This window comes from Prionailurus bengalensis, chromosome D2 (genome assembly GCF_016509475.1).
Source record: "Prionailurus bengalensis isolate Pbe53 chromosome D2, Fcat_Pben_1.1_paternal_pri, whole genome shotgun sequence".
Classification (NCBI taxonomy): Eukaryota; Metazoa; Chordata; class Mammalia; order Carnivora; family Felidae; genus Prionailurus; species Prionailurus bengalensis.
In genome coordinates, this window is record NC_057351.1 from 34,999,482 (window position 1) to 35,021,044 (window position 21,563).

The 21,563-nt window shown below is 37.1% G+C and overlaps 1 protein-coding gene across 5 annotated transcripts in view; it reads left to right on the plus strand.

The window, feature by feature from the left end:
• Positions 1–21,563, plus strand: part of KAT6B (lysine acetyltransferase 6B) — a 192,668-nt gene that overhangs the window by 138,967 nt on the left and 32,138 nt on the right. For 2 of the 5 annotated variants that reach the window (XM_043598136.1, XM_043598135.1), the window contains exons 7-13: positions 78–210; positions 2,963–3,894; positions 4,908–5,029; positions 6,621–6,736; positions 8,527–8,668; positions 11,715–11,876; positions 15,137–15,230. In XM_043598136.1, coding sequence (XP_043454071.1) covers positions 78–210; positions 2,963–3,894; positions 4,908–5,029; positions 6,621–6,736; positions 8,527–8,668; positions 11,715–11,876; positions 15,137–15,230 — 1,701 coding nt within the window. The remainder of the gene's footprint in view (positions 1–77; positions 211–2,962; positions 3,895–4,907; positions 5,030–6,620; positions 6,737–8,526; positions 8,669–11,714; positions 11,877–15,136; positions 15,231–21,563) is intronic. The other 3 variants (XM_043598139.1, XM_043598138.1, XM_043598137.1) reach the window with 2 other exon arrangements.

Consider the following 21,563-nt stretch of genomic DNA (forward strand, 5'->3'; position numbering starts at 1 on the left):
TTCCACTGCAGTTTATATTTAATATCTCTCCTAAAATGAAACATTAAAATACTTTTCTCATATATATATTAATTCAGGGATGTGGATTTGCCAAGTCTGCAGACCAAAGAAAAAGGGAAGAAAACTACTTCATGAGAAAGCTGCACAAATAAAACGACGATATGCAAAACCCATTGGACGACCGAAAAATAAATTAAAGCAACGATTGTTGTAGGTTGAGATCTTATCAAAAGAAATCTTTTATCTTATGCTTTAAAATGCAGGCGATTGTAACCCCCTTAGATTCTATTATCTTTTTAGCATCGTTTTAGAAACTCAAGGAACAAGGAATAGTGCTCCTTTTGCATAGCTGTGGAAATTTTTTGAAAATAACATTTTTAATTACAATTGGCATTTGGGGATCTTCTGTTGGCAGTATCTGTGATGATAAGTGACATTTTTCAAGCAGCAAGATGGAAGCAGAATGTAAGAATTGGAAAGAATCATTCTGCCTACTTTATTACTGGCTGAGCATTAGAAGAGCTTAATTACATAAATATTTTTGTGGGGATTTTAAAACAAGAGAGGGATTTGTTCACATCTATAGTGAATCTCTTGTCACTCCAGATAGCATTTTAGAAACACGACTTCTCTTTTCTGGTGCTAATTTAGTATTACAACATTTAAGATCCCTTGTATGAAATAGGAGTTTCCAAGAAACCTATAAATGACTCTCCTCGTGTTTGCACACAAAGAGTTAGAACCATTCAGTATGTGCACATGTGTTCAGATATACAGATGAAATAATATGTTCGTAGTGGCCTGCACATCTACTATGATAATCTACTAACCTGTTGCCATATAGTTGCCATTAAAGCCCAGTGGAACATTCAACCGGAGTTACTTAGAGAAGTAGAGAAAAGATAAGGGGAGAAGTGGATGTGTTTTTTTAACCTTCGAATATAGAATTGGCTTTCAACATCAAATAAGGTGTTAATAAATGAAATCAACAGAGTTGCATATCTGAAGTAGTTCTATCAATAAGACCTTCTCCAGTCTCTTTAGGCTTTAGTGAAAGGGTCATTGTGATGTAGAAATGAATAGATGCTCTGCACACACTGTGAGCAAACACCAGTTATCTTACTTGTTACTCTTCCCCCTAATTTGATCTGAAGCAATTCACTACCTTACCTGCTCTCAGAAAAACAATATTCTCCTGCACCTCTCTCCCAGAGGAGAAATAGAACAATGAATAGAGTTTTCTGTGAAAGCCCTTTTAACTGGTGGACATATTTAAATGGAATTTTTGTTAATTTCTAGAGGCACACGTGAAACATTTATGAATAAAATCTTTCATATTAGCATCATTTGAAGTAGAATTTATATGTTTTTGCATTCATCCTGTGTAAGCATTGTTCTCAAAATGGGACTGTATCCTTAGGGCCCAATTAAAAAAACCAAATTAGGATATAAACTTTCTAAACAAAGGACACAGCTGAAAATTGCATCTGGCACCAGTCCTAACTTTTTGTTTGTCCAAAATTGTCCTTTGAGCTTAGGAATTTTTAAGACAGTCTAGGGAGTTTTCCTTTTTACATGCTTTATAAGCATATTATCCTTTCTGGGCAATCGATTCCAGATACAGTCCAAATGCGGTATTGTAATGTGAAACATTTTAGCTTGGATGACTGTTTATTGGTAACCCTTCCTGTGACACAAGATCTCCAGTGAGATCTCCAGCGTTAACCCGATTTGGCTCTATCAGTGGTGTCGGGCAAAGCTCCTGGCCGCAGAGCTGCCTCAGATGAGCCCGGTGGCTCACCCTGTCGTTCTGCACCAGAATCCACTTGAGCCGACTGCTGAAATTCATCATTAATGTGCAAGATGACCACTAAAATGTGCTCTTCTGTTTGTAATTAAGATATTTTTATAATTTGATATCATATCATTTTCAGGCTTCCATTTCTTCATTATGAGCCTTCAGCTAAATTGATAATTTTGAAAGTGCATTCTTGGGCCCCAGCACTACCATAATTCACATGCAAATGTTTCTATTGTATAAAATTCTGCTGCAAAATGGGTAGCTTTCCAAGCCCTAGCCTGAGGTGAAGGCAGGCAGCTGCTGTTCCTCTAAGCAGCTGTGGTAGTGGAGTGACCTCTGGTCCATGTTGACCACACAGCTGTATGGCAGAACCAGCATCAAATGAACTGAAATAGCGTACAGAGATTCTGATGCCAAGTATCTGATAATGACCATGGTAAATGTGCTGCTTCTTCACCAGACTTTCCATGCCATGTCTGACCCGCTGTAGCTTTTCTTTAATCATTTCTTCAGTTTTTGCTATTGTTGTCCTTTTCTCAGCAATATTTTATGCTGTAATTAATCGTCTCCTCTACTTAGAGAGTATTATTGGTTATGTTATCATCCTAAGCATAAACTGCCCAGAGGAAGAAGCTTTCTTTAACATTTTCTTAAAAAAAAAAAAAAAGTTACTAATTTATAGACCTACCCAAATTCTATTTGTATATAAATTTTCCAATTGAGTTAAAATTGCTTCTAACTAGAGATTAGATAAGCTTATTCTTTCACTTCTAGATAATACGACTTATTAAAAGACGTAGGAAACCATAATTATTTGTGACTACACAAGGGGTAACTTTTTTATTTAAGTATAATGAAGGCATTTGTGTTATTTTAGTCTCTTCAAAACTTTTCTTACTCCTATTGCCCTTGGGTCCACATGGCTTCTTCCAGTGCCTCTTGGATGGGTCCTGGGAGAATCATGACATGCAAATGTGGCGGCTGCTACTTGTTTCTACAAACATCTCGGTGGAGGCACACACACAAAAATAGTTCTTAGGGTTGCAGTCCAGCTTCTTAAGTTTAAGCACATTGAATGCATCTAGTTGCTATAAATTTGTTTTCAATACCTTTATAATTCTATTATTAAATGCTGATACTATTCTCTAAATTTTTGCCTAGGTCTGTAACCAGTGATGAAGGATCCATGAATGCATTCACAGGAAGGGGGTCACCTGGTAGGGGTCAAAAGACTAAAGTCTGTACCACACCTTCATCTGGTCATGCTGCATCTGGGAAGGACTCAAGCAGCAGATTGGCTGTTACAGACCTCACTCGGCCTGGTGCCACCACCAAAATCACCACCACCTCCACCTACATTTCTGCCTCTACACTTAAAGTTAACAAGAAAACCAAAGGGCTCATTGATGGCCTTACTAAGTTTTTTACACCATCACCTGATGGTCGCAGATCACGAGGTGAAATAATAGACTTTTCAAAGCACTACCGTCCAAGGAAAAAGGTCTCTCAGAAACAGTCATGCACTTCTCATGTGTTGGCTACAGGTACCACACAAAAGCTAAAACCTCCACCTTCTTCACTTCCACCCCCAACCCCCATCTCCGGTCAGAGCCCCAGTTCACAAAAGTCCAGCACTTCCGCCTCTTCTACCTCTCCCCAGAGTTCTTCCAGCCAGTCCAGTGTGCCCTCCTTTAGCAGTCTTACTAATAACAGCCAGCTGAAGGCACTCTTTGATGGACTTTCTCATATCTATACCACTCAGGGACAGTCTCGAAAAAAGGGACACCCAAGTTATGCACCACCCAAACGTATGCGTCGTAAATCTGAATTATCTTCCACGGCAAAATCTAAAGCCCATTTCTTTGGAAAACGAGATATTAGAAGTAGGTTTCTTGCTCACTCCTCCTCCTCTAGCTGGGGGATGGCTAGAGGACGTATTTTTAAAGCAATTGCTCACTTCAAGCGAACAACTTTCCTTAAAAAGCACAGGATGCTAGGCAGATTAAAATATAAAGTGACCCCTCAGATGGGGACCCCCTCACCAGGGAAGGGGAGCTTGACAGACGGAAGGATTAAACCTGATCAGGATGATGGTAAGCAAAAGGTCAAAGCTCCAACCAAACCTGCGTCCCGTCCCTTTCTCCCCAACCCCGAAAACAATAAATCAATCAATTCCTATTTGTCACATAGGTCTTAGCTATTTCTCTTGTTCTCACTTCACTTTCATACAGAAGCAGTGAAACTTTGACCTTTTTCTAATGCTGACTAAACCTCCAAAATCTTGGTTTTTTTTCCAACTAATACTCTCCCACCTTTTATTATTTATTTCCATCTGTAGTGACACTAGGACCCCCAGATGCCTTCATAGTGTTGCTTATGGCTTTGTAGTCCCGCATGAGTAGCCACTGTCATGCTTCTGCCACGCACTTTGCTATGCCCGCCTCCTCAGCCCCAGCGCTGCCTGCACACGCTGTCAGCGCTTCCCACGGCAGGGGGGTGGGGGGGGGTGGGTTCAGCTGCTCATTTCAGCTCCCTCTGCTCCATTGCTTTCTCATGACAAAGTTCATCCTGCTTCCTTCTCAACAACGCCTGATCTGTGATCCTGTGAAGTGTGCTTTTGGGTGAGAGTGTGTCTGTGTGTGTAGTCACAGTAGGGAGAAAACTGATTTCATGATTTCCTTGAACAAATTGGCCCGTTACATTTGCTACCCTTTATAAAACAAAAAACAAAAATGTGTCATTTCGACAACGTGGTTGATTTTTTTTTTTTAATCTCAAAAGGGGTAATGGGAATTCTATAATGAGACATTGATGTAATTTCTGATCTCAGTTGAAAAATATGATTTTGCTTTGTGTTACTCTTACTTTCCCTCATTTATTTATTGAAACTATAAACAGATGACAGTGGTAATTCAGATAAAAATTTGGGTCCAGCAGGGAAAGGGCACTGCTGGATCTTTGAGCAGTGCTTGGATATGAAAGCTTCTAAAGCTTAAAAACAATCCCTATTTGCCCGCTATGCTAATTTGGTGCCATTTTGGTAATATATGGTGGTTATTCATGATTCAAGTCAGTGAATACGCTTTCTGCTGGTTTTAAATGACAGATACTGAAATCAAAATAAGCATCAAACAAGAAAGTACAGATATAAATGTGCTTGGAAACAAGGATACCGTTACTGAAGAGGACTTGGATGTTTTTAAGCAGGCCCAGGAACTTTCTTGGGAGGTAAGGCCAGGATACCACATTATAGCAACAAGGATAATATGTGAGTTTTACATAGATGACCATTATGAAATCACTGCTTTGATTTGATAGAAAATCCCCCTCAAAATCCTTTGTGGTCCTTTAACTGTTATCATGATGGTTTTTGTGGAAGAAGATATAGGTTCAAAAGCAGTGGCCCTGTAGAGTTTTCTGTACTCTCAAAAGTTGATAAGGGCTCAGCTGGTCTCACAAAAGGTAACAGCAGCTGAGGCAGATTTGGGAAGGTGCTTCTAGGTGTGAAGGACTAGATTTCTGATTATTTTTGCTGAAATTTAGAAAATAGTTTTAAATGGTTAAAAAGAAGAACATCACGTTTAAATTTACCAGTCCATCTTCCAACACAGATGGTCAGCCATATGAAAAATGTCTTGTAATTTTAACACTTTGGCATTGATTAAGGCAATATTTTGTTGCATGATCAGCTATAATCACTTTTAGTTTCATTGTCCAGTAATTTATTTAAATGATCCCACTTAAAAGAGTAACTCTAGTTAGTTTATTGTCACCAAAACATTGAAAGGTAAGGCTTTGGGACTTCCCAAAAACAGATTTATAATGAAGTATGAATTTTTTATGTCAGTAGACCACATTTAGTTTCTTTGGCAAACTATTCACAGAGAGACTCCCTATCCTACCTAACCCACCTCACTTTCTTTTTTCTGGGGGGAGGGGGATAGCAGTCTCTTAAGCTTTATTTTTTGTAGCAGCCACTTGGGCTAAATACTTCTGATGGTTTCTTATTTAAGGGGCTATTGGATACTTCCATTCCTCATTCTGCTCCTTCAGTATGCTTTGTAATTGTTTTCATTTGGCTAGGATAAATGTCAAAAATTCTCCGTCTTTGAGATTTGAAATCCTTAAGTATTATCAAATTTCCAGCCTACTTCTGGCATTCATAGGTAGACATGATGAACAAGCCATTATCTGAAACATGTAAACATTTAAGCCCTTCCTTTCTTTCCAACACAGTAACACCGGCATTTCATTCAAGAACATTTCTTGTCTATATCAGGCACTGTGCTAGACACTGGGAATAACACAGTGAATCAGGAAGGCAAAGTTCTTAACCTCGTGCTTGGAGTGAGGGAAGTAAAGGAGATGGATATTAAAATGCAGACTTTCACAATCTTAGGATTGTGATTTCACAATTTCGGGATCACTGGTAGTTCATGGAGGAACAGTGCTCATGGAGGAACTGTAAGAGTGTGTAACAGCCATGTCATCTTATAATTTATTCAGTTATAATACATTGTACCAGATCATTAAATTCAGTTCAATAGACATTTTTATGTATTTACCTTTGTACTCATTTCCTGTCTTGGTAATACTGTTTCTCAGGGTATTAGTTTGTTTGTATATGAATCTTACACTGAATTTATTATTTTACAAGGCCCAATGATGTGTTTTCAACAACCTGAAAATTCACAATTAAGATTAGTGTCCTGTTCTTGATAGGTTTTCATATCCACTAGTGAAAGAACCAAAATGTAAGTGAATAAATTCTCTTCTAATACATGCATTTTATTTCCTTCCTTTTCTTTTTCTCTGACAGAAAATAGAGTGTGAAAGTGGGGTGGAAGACTGTGGCCGGTACCCTTCTGTAATAGAATTTGGGAAATATGAAATCCAAACCTGGTACTCCTCGCCTTACCCACAGGAATATGCAAGGTAATGGAATATCCTGGAAGGTCTATAACTTTAATGTCATGTATGTGAGGAATGGAAATACTCAGTTCTAAAGCAAGAATTAGATGATTTTTTTAGGACATAAATTTTGATCGTCGAATCCAAGTGCTTCCAAGTCCAAGACTATTACTTTGTGCCAGCATCGTTTTATACTAGTATTCACTGTTCTGTGTAAACTCCTTCCACTCCTTTGTTACACAGGCATTGTAAATTTTTCCTTTTAGCTTTTAAGACCATGCTTTCTCTCTGGTTAATTGGACAACTGTTCTTTGTGTTTGAAACCAAATAAGGAGGAAAAAACCTCGCCATTGTAAAATACTTGGTAGTTTCTTCTCAGTTGCCCTCTTCATTTTCCTAATTAGGCTTGTTAGTTTTTTCTCTGATTTCTGACATTTTGTTTTCAAGTTTTTTACAGAAATGTAGCAGAAGAATGAAAAATCAAAGAAAGTAGGTGGTCGTGGGTAGCCTTAAGAGACCTTTCCCCAGATCTTTTAGAACTATTTGTGACTAACTTGTTAAAAATGAAGAGAAAATAGTGATATTAGAGTTTTCTTTTGTCTTGATCTAAGATTAGCTGTGAAATTGTCTTGAACTAATATATCTAAAAGTGGGTATCTTGTGAACAGATTTCTTCCTTCTGATACATCAGGATACACTTTAATAGTATCAAATGTTTTAGCCTGCAAAGTTTCTGGTAATCTCAAACTTGCTTTTCTTCTAGAATAGATCTTGTCCTTTTCTGTACCTGATGGGGGGCTAACCCGTCATCTACTAGAGAAAATGAGGAGGGTGTTTTAGAAGTTCAGTGGCAGAGTAAGATTCAGGAGTCTTGGTTTCTCTTTCCAGCTTATATCACTTGCCTATGTGTTCTTGAACAATTTTTTAAAAAAATACTTAGGAGCTTTAATTTCTATGGATAATCATAAGTCATGTGTTCTGAGAGCTTTGAGTAAAATTTGTATATAACTCCAAGATTTGAAGTTACTATTATCTGAGTCTGTAGCTAATTTTCGCCCAAATCATTCTATCCTTTCTTATACCCCAAAGACCTGGAAAGTGCTTCTAAACATTTTCTTACAATACTAGCAATGTGTTTAAATGTGATCGGGCACACATTAAAAATGTTACAATTTTAAAGGTGGAGAAAAAGTCATCATGGGTGAGAAATCTGTGTAATGTTATTCAGAGTCAGTGGAATTGGTAGAAACTAAAATCTTTTTGATTTTTCTACATTTATTGTCATATATATTTATGATAATAACTATATCCATAAATGGAAATTTTAACAATTAAATTCCAGGACTTCTCTGCCTTATAAATCATTTTTTAAAATAATGAATTCACTTTCCTCTGGGTAAAAGACTATTACCGTTACACCACTGACCATATATACTGTTGAAACTATGACATGAAATCTGAAATTTGAAAAATGTGCATGGTTACCTGACAAGAGGCCATCTTTATTGTCGATTTTCCGAGTAGTGGTTCCAAGTCTAAAAACCTGTCTGTTTGTATGACATTTCTAAGGAAACAAATTATTTGTTCACAAAATAATGGCAGCAAATATTATTTTACTGAAAAATAATGTAAGGTTTGTACATTCTCTTTACTACTGGCTTTCTTTTTTTTTTCTTCTTCTTTTGAAACGATTTCTTTCAAATACTGTTGTAGAGTCTTATTATGATTTGGAGAAAATTGAACGATGTTTAATATTTTTTTCCCTGAACAGTATAATCAATCTGATAGATTCTTTGATTTTAAAATTTTAACAGATTACCAAAGCTTTACCTGTGTGAATTCTGTCTTAAATATATGAAAAGTAAAAATATTTTGTTAAGACACTCAAAGAAATGTGGATGGTTTCATCCTCCAGCAAATGAAATTTACCGAAGGAAAGACCTTTCAGTATTTGAGGTAAGCATGTGTAAATAAAAAACTCAGCTTGTGAAACCTAGTACTTACAGTTATTGATTATGTACTGATTTGTTTCTAGAAGGTACACAGTATATTCGATTTCAGCATTCAAATCCAGACTGCTCTGTAAAATATCTCCATGTTTTGGAATGTTTAACCATATTGAGCAACCATTTAGATTGATGATGAATTCCTACTTCATCACATTAACTTTTTTGTCTTCTCCCAAATCCCTGTCTGCACCAGATATATTCACCAGTGAATTTATGATCTTCTCAGCTCTTTGTAAATTCTACTTTCTTTGGCAGGAGAAATTAGCTTTGTTCAGCAGCTCCAGCCAATGTCTGGCAGGTGCTCACTCTTCCAGGGAATTGAGCAGCTGTACATATCTCCTCAGTACACAACCACCTGTGTTTCCATCCATTTCTTGGCAGAGTGGATAATCCTTTTGGTGAGACCCCAGCAGATGTTGGGACTGCCCCCCTCATCTGGAGAGATGGCCACCCCTGGAGAAATCTGCTGTTCACAGGAACCCCTTGTGGCCACGTGTCTGTCATTGTGGGTTCTTAAAGACATTTTGTGTTTTCAGAATTGATTTAGTAGCAAAGGTCTTTGCCTGTATACCATTTCATTGTTTAATCATGTTCTGTTGTCAGTTTCAAGGATCCAGTTGAGCTGTGTCACTTGTGCCTTGAGGAGACCATGCTTCTCTTTTGTTTTATTACCTATTCTCGGGGATCCTTAATTCTCTCCTTTATTCTCGTTACTCCAGTTGAGCACTTCCATTGCCCTGTCTTATTTTTTTCTGTTACCCATCTTGGTGCATTGTTTTCATGCATGGGTGCTCAGAACAAGCCTTCCTTACATAGACGTGATGTCTTTTTTTTCTCTGAAATACACTTTTTCCTTAGGTTTCTCTACTTTTGAGTTGTTCAGACTGAAATTTATTATCCTGCCCCACATTTCACTTTAGTTCTGGTCTGTAATGTCTTGCATATATTTAATATTGGGAAGAGTCATACATAGGTTTCTCTCTCGCAGACAAGACAGGGCCCACTACTTTTTCCAAAGGCTGATCAGAGAACACAGTAACTCCAGCTGCACCTTAGCATTTTTTAAAGACCCTCTTCCTTGTTATATCAGGCTCTTTTGATAAGCCTAAAGGAAGAAAGGGTATTGTTGCTGGGAAGATTTAATAATATAGTAGTTCTTAATAAAGGGTAGGCAGAGGGTTTCTCAGCCTGGGCACAATACACTTTTCAGCCTAAATAATTCTTTGATGTAGGGGCACCCTGTGCATTGTTGGGTGTTTAGTAGCATCCCTGGCCTCTATACTAAATGCCAGTAGCAGCACATTGCTTCCAGTTGTAACAAGCAGAATTTCCTCCAGACATAGTCACTGTCCCTTGGAAGTCAAAATCACTCCCATTGAGGACCCCTGGGCTAGAGGGAGATCTGAATGCAAGTTGCGTAGTCTTGGGATGCTACTTAGTCAGCCCCACCTAATTGAGTCAACAGAGCTATGCTCATGTTAAGTAACTGTTAAGTAAATTAGTATGAATCTGCTTGTGGGGTTGAAGCTCTCATAAATCCTAGGAGAGTCTTCCAGTCTTGTTAGGCTGTTAAGAATGGTCTGCTATTTCAGGGCAGGTGCTTTTGAACCATAACCAAGATGAGAGGGGGAAAAATGAAAAGCCAATTAGTAAAATTTATGCATAAAAATATTTGAAGGAATTGGATTATCTGTGCCAAGATCCCTAGTCTCGAATCCGAGTTAATACTTAGAGAACAGCATGTAGGAAACTTTTCTCTTAGCAGTTTCCTAAGTAACTTATAAAATAAATGAAGAGTAATCATAAATTCCTATTTTCTTGTCTTTATCCCTCTTTAAAGCATGGATATTAGACCTTACACAGCTGATAAGAATTTGCTTCAGCATCATCCTCTCTCTGTTTTTCTGCTTCATGGACACATACATCTCTGTCTTTCCTTTTTGTAATGTCCTATCATTTCCAAAAGGACCATACTCTCAAATACATAAAAACTTCCTTTAATTAAAGAGAGAATTGTATCCTCTGTATCTGTTGCCCATATTTGATTATGTTGCTATGTGTGGGACCTAGGTTTCATCCAAGGGAAATAGTTATATGAAGTCTAAAAATAATTTGTGCAATATGAGAACCTGTATGGTCCACAGGAGACTGGAGAATGGTCAAGTTCATTGTTACAGAGCTCTGGTTAGCAAATATCCATTTCCCCTAAGAATAGTGCTAGGGAAATTCTTGAATCTGCTGTGCTTTTGGTTTTCAACATGTAACTACATTTGATCAAAGAAATTGGCATCTGTGCCTAGCCTCCTGTCTATAACTATCAGTATCACAGCTTGATTCTTTTATTTTGAAGACAAGTAGACTGTAATCATGGTACTTATTGTAGGTTGAAATTCATCTCACTTTCTCAGTAAGTATTCCCAACATAGAAATTTGATCTCTTCCAATTATATTTAAAATGATGCTTGGGATAAAACCAAAATGGAATCCTCTTTTGCTAATCTACACTTCTGAGGAATCAGAATAATACTGTTCATTTATTTCATTTTTACATGAAGTCCTTTTGAAAACAATGTAAAGTTTAACTTCCTTGAGCAGTATTTTGATGTGTTGACATTTCTTTAATTCAGATTTACTTCTTTCAAACAGAGAAGACATGCCTGATCATTTTTTACTTGCAATACATTACAATTAAAAATGAGTCTTTCACTGGTGCTTTTGGCTCTCTTCAGGTAGCTTAAAGAGAAATTTAAGCTAACTTAAATTAAATTAAAGCTAACTTAAATTCACCCTAATTTAAGAGAAAAAATGGAATTTTTATTTGCCAAGTGACAGCTGTTTTCTGGTTGACTTTATATGTGCTTAATGGAGTATTTTAATCTCTCAGTTTGGGATTTGGAAATAAAATTATATACTTTCCCAAATATCATATAAAAATGATTTTATATTGAGCAATATTTTTATGTTAAATAATGTTGTCTGTTTCTCTTTGCTAGGTTGATGGGAATATGAGCAAAATTTATTGCCAAAACCTTTGCTTGTTAGCCAAGCTCTTCCTGGACCACAAAACGTTGTATTATGATGTCGAGCCATTCCTTTTTTATGTCCTTACAAAAAATGATGAAAAGGGCTGTCATCTGGTTGGATACTTCTCTAAGGTAAAACAAGAGCCAGTATGACCTTCATTTTCGTATTCAAAATGTTTTTGGGAGAGCCCAGTTCTTTGAACAGGGCCTTTTTTTATGACTATAATTTGAATAAGTGACACATTCTGCAAAGCTCGGGTTCTTGTTCAGAGCTTATTAAGACAAACAAACAGTAAAGGTTGTGCCTAGAAAGTGTGTAGAGGACCTCAGCACAGTTTGCTGCTGTCTTGACTGTCAGCAACCATGTAATGTTATAATTGCTGCCTTGCAGACCACCTAGCATCTTTGATTTTTTTTTTTTTTTTAATGTTAAGCTTATTTTCCTTTCCCTCCCTAAGTGGTGTCAACCTGAAGGTTTCAGAGTAGTGTAGCATTTAAGAGATGGTTCTCATTTCTCCTCACTGTATTCCCTCTGTAGTCATCAGTATCGCAGTGAGTTGGAACGTTGGCATTTGGACAGTCAAGGTGATATAATGACTGGGTTTACTCATTTGTCTTTTACACTCTATGCTATTGTTTTAAGATCTAAAGCGGCCTCGCCTTTAGAAAGCCTGAGTATCTCCAGCTGTTAATACAGGGAAGCCCTTGACATATTGAGTGGTTACAGTTTGTCTTTTTTACTCACATTCCTCTGTTCAAAGGCTTCTGAAAATAACTCATAGGCAATAAGGAAAAACTGAGTCAGGTAATAAGCTTAACTTTTCTTAGGCACCTACAAGATACTTTAATGTGCCAGGGTGGTAAATTATAAGATTTCTATGCACACGGTAAATGATCTGAACCCTGTATTTTATTTATTTTATGATACATTTTGGCATGTTGAGTGATAAATGAATTTTAATGAATCTTACATAATGTAAATGGAATGCTTATGGAAGTGTCATTTTCATGGAATATCAAAAGATAGAATATATATGAAGGTCCTTTACAAACTGCAATTCTTCTAAATTTGAGAATCAATCCAGAAGTCGTAAATGAAACTATGAATGAGTGACAGCATTCATGAGAAATAGCCTCAGTATTTTAATCCACACGTTTGGTAAAGCTCCAAAACAACAAAAAAGACAAAGTTAATTTGCACATAACAGATTCAAAAGATGACAGAGCATTAACACAAGATAAAACACTAAATAGGAAATCTGCTTATATAATGTATAAAATATCTTACCTTTGTATAGGTTTATAAAAATCGTTTTCTCCAATGATTCAAAAAGAATAGTGGTCATGGGGTGCCTGGCTGCCTCAGTCAGTGGAACATGTGACTCTTGGTCTTGGGGTTTACATTCAAGCCCCACATGGGGTGTAGAGATTACTTAAAAATAAAATCTTTAAAAAAAGGAGACAAAAATAGTGGTCATGATTTTCCTTCCTGTTAGAAAATGGCATTTCTTTAAATGTGTCTGTATTTTAATGTAGATGCTTAATGGTGCCTGCTGTTTTTGGTCCTGCCTTGTCTCAAGTTGGCCTCTGGGTCTAGAGTTGATGGTGTCTGTTAAGGTTTTAGTCTCTGCCTCTCTTCTCCCAGGGGACCCACCATCATACTTAGAACAAGCTAAACTTTTCTCATTTTGTCACAGCTTCTTTTACAGCATGGCAGCAACTACTGTTATCTCTTACTGTACATGGAAAACTCATTCTTTGGCAGTGCTGTAAAACAAAAATCTAAAAAATAAGCATTTAAAAAGTCTAGGTGCATGCAAATTAAACCATATTGTAATGTGCCATTTGGAGTGTGAAGGACTATGGCCCTTTGGGGTTATACTTAAACCAAATTCTAGAGGTTATAGCCAGAGGAATGTCCAAGATGTCCTAGAAGAGTTCAGTGTAAATCATTCCATGCTTTTGACTTCCCAGACAGATAGTAGTAGATGATTTTAAACAGGAGAGAAAGAAGAAACAGTTATTTTATCCATAGATTAGAATTTAGCTGTAGTAACATGTGTTAAAGGGTAGAGTGGGGTGGAGGGGAGGGTTGGACTGTATTACAATGTCTAAAGGAAGGAATGGTTTGGGACCAAAAAAAATGACATAAAGCAGGAATCCTTTCAATCCACAATACTTGTCTTTTTAGATAGAGTGACTCATTTGTCTGACTTTGCAAAGAATACTAATTACTTGAACCCTTGGCACAATGTGCACATCCAATGATGGACAGTCCAGTTTCTTAGGGAAACTGACACATGATTTCTTCCTCCTCATTTCTTAGAGACTCCCAAGGACAGCTACAAATGTGCAAGTGTTGGGAGCACATCTTTTTCACAAAGAAGTCTCTAATTCTGCCCTGTAGGGTTTTTTCCACAATTTCCTGTGATCTTTCAAATAGGTTCATTAAAGATCTGGGTGTTCTGAAGTTATTCTTTCATGTGGTTAGTACCATTTGTGGTCAGTCTTATTTGTGGTTTATATTTGGCCAGAGCATTCACAACCTCAAAAGCCTTTTCCAGATCTTCTCGGTGCAGGCTCTGGCTGCTTCCGTGTACTCTCAGTTAAATATTGCTGCTCTGATGCCACATCCTATGAAGATTGCAAATTTTTCCTTAACTATAAGAACTGCTTCCCTCCATATTCTTCTCATTCTTCCTCCTAGTTTTATACTGTTGGTAACATTTTGGCCTCATTTTTGTATGGATGCTTTGGGGTTTCTTGTTGCTCTTGTCTTTTTTGTTTTGATTTGTTTTCTTGGTTTGAAACGCAGATTATTTCTCGAGCTTTTTACTTTGAATGTTTATCCATGAGACAGATGTATTTGTGCCGCTCTACCTGCACATACACTATTTTAGTTTTCACTGGTCAAGGCAGAAGACAGATGTTACAAATTTGTAAGTTATTTAGCAAGGTAGCCAGCTAAATCCTACCTTAACCCCCTGGGTGACTCTCTGGATGGTTTTTTGGTGTTTTTGTTGTTGTTGTTGTTGTTGTTGTTGTTGTTGTCATTGTTTCCCCACCTCCCAAGTTGTCTGAGCAAAGAAGTCATTTCTTGCATAATGTCTGTGTTCGGTTTCATTTGGCTCATATTTACTTGGATTCTTTATTCATATTTTATGGTACCAACTTTCAAGGATAAAAATGCAAATTGAGAGGCATGCCTGGAGTTGATGATTTGTTGTTAGCTGATAGTTTGATTGATCAACACAGTAGGATTATTCTGCTTGATCCTGACCTAACACATTGGCTCACCTTAGTGGTCTATTGTACAAGGACACTGGCAGGTGCAGGGAATTGCCCACTTAAGCAGAGCTCTGACATACTTGATCTGTTTCTCCTTCCCTCAGGAAAAGCTTTGCCAGCAGAAGTATAATGTCTCCTGCATAATGATCATGCCCCAGCACCAAAGGCAAGGATTTGGACGGTTTCTCATTGATTTCAGTAAGTGAAGTGCTTTACTCACTTTCATGATCCAGGGAACTGATGGCTGTTAAAGGAAAGAGTAACACATAAAACTTTATTTAACATACTTTGTTGTTTTTATCAACAGATAACGGGTTTTCTTTTTATATTTGCATAGGTTAGAAAATCTTCCTCAAGTGAAAAATGTACTGCTGCTCACTTATTGTGCTCTAGGAAATTGAGACTAGATTTCTCAGCAGTGTCACTAGCTCACAAAGCCATTACCCTGAATGAACCGGCAGAATTACATTCCATTCCATGGTGCTCATGCTCATTAGCACCAGAAGAGGCAATTATTTGTGATTAAAGCTAAAGGAAGTATTATTTAAAAGGATTTTCAGCTTTCTAAAATTTTACCTATAATCTTATCAGTACAGAGCAAGAAAGGGATATCTGTATTTAGAAAAACAATTCTTTAGGTGGCTTATCCGATGAGCCTTTGTACTAGAATTAACTATCTTGTTTTGTTAATTTCCCTTTTTTATTATAGAAATTATTACAATGTTTTATCTAGAGGTTGCCCAAGAAATTATTTTTTATACACAATTGTATCTTCAGAGTCTCTTCGATTAAAATTGGAATCCTCTATAAAAATGTGCACAGGATAATGTAAAAAATATTGGTAGTTTTTCCTCCTTGTTTATATTATGTAGGGTATGTAAATGTAGTGCTAAGGTGACGTATGAAGAATGGATTCAAAATATCCAAGTAACACAAAGGCCAGGTATCTCATGATAATAGTAATTTCTGACCATGTAAAAATCTGTCGCTAGGAACGGTGCGCTCCTTCATTAGCAGATTGTAGTCTATCTGATTTTAAACGGAAAGAAGGAAAATGTAGGAAATGACTTCATCTTCATAAGGTACATATCACATGCAAAAACCACAGTGTAAATATGCTCGAGGAAAATCATCAAGAAGTAATGTTGAGTTCATAGCTATATTATAAGATACTGAAATATTAAAGCTGGGGTATGAAATGACCATATAGTAGTTTTGGACTGATTTGCACACTTTATTGACATTGAAAGATATTGTTCTTTTTTTTAAAGTATTTTTTATTGACTATTTTTATATATTCAGATAAAATTTCTAGTTATTAATTAATTATCTTAGTCTTATTTTTTGTTTCCTGATCTAGTTATCCTACGGAGGGCCATCTTACTAGGAGTTTACCATTTTTATCTTACAGAGTTCTAGGTGCAATCACTTCTATGGGCAAGTCCCTTTTTTTGTGTGGCCGCAATTTAGAAGCTGTTCGTCAACATTATAGTTTCTAATATAGAAACTTAACCTTTTGATACTTTGAGTATCTGCATGCCCACAGAATAAGGCAAGCTCCTTGGCTCAGTGTTCAAGGTCTCCCAACACCTAGTTCCAGCCAGTTTTTTGAAGTGTTTTCATGGGCTAATCTCTTTTTCTGTAGATTTTCTGAGCATGTTTCCATATTTCCATTCTCTGTGCAATCCCTTCCCTGAAATGACCACTTTTTCCTTCTCCAGCCTCAGTCTGTTCAGAATCCTACCCATTATTAAGAGCCACCTCAAGAGCCTCTTCTGCTTGATCCCACCTCTTGGAGATTCATCTCATTCCCTTCTTGGCTCCATATCTCTCTGGCATAGCACTTAGACTCAATTCCTGCTTTTGTGGTGATAACTGATGTTGAATGTCATATTTCCAACTCACTGTAAACTCCTTGGGTAACTTCTTCTTTGTTTTCAGTAGGACAGTACAGTCAATAATCTGCATTGGATGTATTTTTTTCTTGTTTTGAATTGAATCTCCAACGTGATATATGGTCACTGCCCACAATAACTTTCCACCTAAAATTAAAAAGGGACTAGTACTGACTGGATAAAATTGCAAGTCTCTAAATATGGTAGCATCTTATTTGTACAACACAATCTGGTAATGAGGCGTTTTATTTTACATAAGAGAATAATAACCCAAGAACAAAGACATTCCCTTCAAGTACTAAATCTTTATGTTAGCCACTTTAGTGAAAACTGTATTTGAATCTGCCCTGTATTTTTAAACAGGAACTATGGAGCCCATTGGAACTTTTCTGGATTGCTCAGGGCCATCATGACAAATGCCATCCATTAGGGTGTGCCCGGGTAGTACAGTGCGGAGGGTATATTTTTAGATTTTCTCTTTCCTGTACCCTTGACATTGCCCCTAACATGAGATTGGGTTAAGGAGTGTGGGTGAATGATTTGAATGAAGTTGGAAAGGAGTTGGTGTTATTCCTTCAGAGGAATGGAAACTAGGGGACGGATTTTATAATACTCAAAAAATGGGAACTGGTGTAAGCCCAATAGAAATTAAATTTAAAGCCAAAAAAATTCCTTGGTCACAAAGGTTTTAAAGAAGATAGAGTAGGCTGCTGAAAAAAATTGATAGCATCTCCTTCTTTGGAGTTACTTAAAATAATGGTAGATAAATATCTTCCCAGAATGATTTAGATCCAATCTTACAGAGTGAGGAGATAAACCCCATGACCTCTCATAATCCTTGTCAACCTCATAATTAATTCAGAACTCAGGGCAAAACAGATAACCAAGGTTACTGCTTTTCTAAAATGTGCTATGTTTTTAAGGTCCTTTTAATGGTTAGATTTATTTTATTTCTATTTTGTACGTGAGCCTGAGGGACTTTTGGTCAGGGGATATATTTTCAGTAATTCAAATAAAGTTGTAAGGCAGGAAAATGTTTTGTCTATAGTAACTGCTAGTTTAGGAAGCCAAAACGAGATAGCAGTAGGAAGAAAGCTGTCGCTGCCCACTTACACAAAGGATTAGAGATACAGGTGCAATGCATTGTGTAGTGTGTATGTAAAGAACTGCAAATCCAGAGCTTTGAACACTATTCTCCGGGATAGTCCAAATAGGAAGAATGGTCATGTATGGGATCAGATGCTGCCCTTGGAATAAGTTGTCTTCTCACTCTTCCCGGGACAGCCTGTCTCCAGTTTGTCAGAGCATGGCTCCCGAGTACGTCATTTGCAGAACTTGGCCAGAGTGATTTAAGGGTACCAGCTCCCAGCCTGCTTATAAACCACCTCATGGGTTTTGTGACTCTTTGCTCAGAACTTAAGTGGGAAGTGAAAGGAGTGACAAGGTTGAAGCTGGTAGCACATCTCTCTCTCCTGGAATCTGAGATTCCTTCTCTTAGTCAGGAAATTTTTAAGTCCTCCCCATCTTTGTTCACACATGCATACACACACACCTCAATCATGAGTTCATACTGTAACCTTGCATTCCAGATCAACGCCACCACACGGTTTTATTCTATCTTTCCACATTTCTATATTTGTAAGTCTCTTCTCTGACAGTGAGAAACTGGACTTGCAATTATCCACAACATATTTCCTTATGTGCTCAGCCCTAGACTACACATTAAGTAGTTGCAGAATTGCTTACTCATACCGTCTAGAAATCCAAACCTCCTAACTAGAGGTCAATATTTGTATATGGTTTTTTCTTTTTTTTTTCAACTTTATGTTGAGTGTATTTAGTCAAAATACTGTGTTCAAATGTTACTTGACTTCATTCTTTTTGATTTTTCCACCTTCAGTGTAGTTATTCGTTTGAAATATAGTTCGGCTTATTTGTTTGTTATCCACATTTCAGTTTTTTCTCTGTCTTTGTTGCCTTTTGTTTTGAAAACATAAAACATGATTTTCAAAGTTAAAACTGTATTAAAGGGTACACTCAGAGAAGTGTCACTTCCCTTCTTCATTCCCTCTACCCACCCCCAGCCCTCGGTTCTTTCCTGCAAAACACCAGCCTCATTGGTTTCTCTTTTATCCTTCCCATGTTTCTTTTTGTACAAATGAGAAGATGTGTGTTTTCTAATTTCTCCTCCTTTCTTACACAAAAGTGATCATACTATAGATAGTCTTTTACAGTTTGCTTTTTTCCAATTAACTGAAAACCCTGGCTCACTCCATTACTACTTCCTAGGGATTTTCTTACTGTCTTCTGTAGCTGCATGGTACTCCAATCATGTGGATGTCCATAGTTTATGCACCTGCTCCCCTGAGCATGGGCATAGAGGGTGTTTCCAGTATTTCACAGTTTTAAAAGGGTGCAATGAGTAGCCTTGGGCACATTTGGACTGATGCATACTAATGTAGCAGTTTTAGTTTGTTATGTGTACTGTTGTTTAGGACTCTGCTTGGCTGGGCAGTAGATAAGCTGATAATGAGTTGTCTTTTACTCGGGCCTGTAGAGCCAGAACCCTGCCTGGGGAACAGGATGCAAAACCCATCCTCCTCAACTGACCCAGTGAAAGCAAACTGATTCAGCAGTAGGTTGCAGAATGTTGTGCCAGGTAGTGGTGAAAGAAGTTGGCATCATTAACTTACTGGTGTGTTTGTTGTAAATGCACTTATCTGATTCTAAACTGGATAATGGAGGAGAACGAAAAGAGTGACTTCATTCATTTTTTACCTCTCCGTGAAACGTTTGGTGACTAGGGGCACCCTGGTCTACACTCTACTAAACACCAGTGACAAAAATGAAGAAGACATAGTTCTTTCTGGGTGGTCAAGTTCACTAACAAGTCAACAGTTGCTGGATAGTATGTTCATATAGTGTATATTGGGAGCTCATAAGAAGTTGCATGAAAACATTCCTGACTAAGGGGATCTAAATCATGACTGTGTGAGGAAACACATCAGATGTTTGGGCAACTACAAAAGAAACTCCAGGTAGATGAAAGACTTAGATAATTAACAAAAAATGAAAACACAAAAACTTTTAAAAAGTGAAAAAAGGATATAAAATTATATGGTCAAGGACATCCTAAGCAATAAGCATTAAACCAATGAAAGAAATCACAAAAGAATATACACATGGGATTGACTATATAAAATGGTAAAATGTATTAATATTTAAAAGCAACCATAATGGGAAAGACGTTGGCAATGCACATGCCAAACAACTCTTTGATAGCTATAGTATTTAAACAAGTATTTAAAAGGAAAGGTTTGATAGTGTTAAAGCATAAACCTTAATAGAAAAACGAGCAGACGACATAGAGGACATGAATGCAGAACGCACAGAAAAGGAGCATCCTTGGTGGCAGCCACACTGCTGACATGTACTGAGAGTCTCGTGTGCCAGCCACTTTCCTAAGATTCCTGACCCATCCAACCCTCACAACGCCAATTGAGACATTTTATTCTTGGTATATGTGTAAGGAAACCAAGGCACAGTTAACACAAACAATAAATAGTGCACCTGCAATTTAAGTCCGAGCACTTGGACTCTTAGCCTCTTTGCTCCAAAGTCTGTCAAGTACAAATGGCTAATTAAAATGTGGGGGGAAATGGTTGGTGATTTAAAAATATAAATTCAAATAACTGAAAGATTATAATTTTTTGCCTACCAAATTAGCAAAGCCTTTAAAATATACCCATATTTAGGGTGCCTGGGTGGCTCAGTTGGTTGGGCGTCCGACTTCAGCTCAGGTCACGATCTCGCCGTCCGTGAGTTCGAGCCCCGCATCGGGCTCTGGGCTGACGGCTCAGAGCCTGGAGCCTGCTTCCGATTCTGTGTCTCCCTCTCTCTCTGCCCCTCCCCCGTTCATGCTCTGTCTCTCTGTCTCAAAAATAAATAAAACGTTAAAAAATAAATAAATAAAATAAAATAAAATATACCCATATTTAAGTTGACATAGGTGGACACTGTTACATTTACACTGGAAAAAGTATAAATTGCTGGACATTTTCCAGAACTTTGACAGTATATATCAAAAACATCCGAAAGGAATTTATTCTAAGAAAATCAACATACTTTAATCAGTATGCATTAATTTCATATTTAATGTAACAACATGTTTTGTGTTATTTTTTTAAATACTGGACATCCCTCCTCACTTCACCCTCTTCCCCAATTATAGCAATATAAACTCATAGTAGAAAGTTAGAAAAACATAGATAAATTACCAAGAGAAAATTAAACCCCTCAGACTTGTGGTACTCAAAGAGTTAATGTTTTAGTATATTGTCTGTCACAGTGTCATTATTTATTAATAGAAACAAAAACTGAAATAGCCTTGATAATTCAAAGATAAGAGAGAACCATTCCCCTGAGAAAATTGTGGTACATCCATATAATGGAGTATTATTAGCTACTTGGAATTAAGAATTATGTTCTAAAGAATTGTTAATAAAATAACAAGATGCTTATAATAAGCAAATTTCAAAATTGTGTGTGCGCACACACACATACACATATATATATATTCTCAATTGTGTAAAAAGTATACGCAAAGAAAGTAAAGAAACACAGTTCTAGATCATCT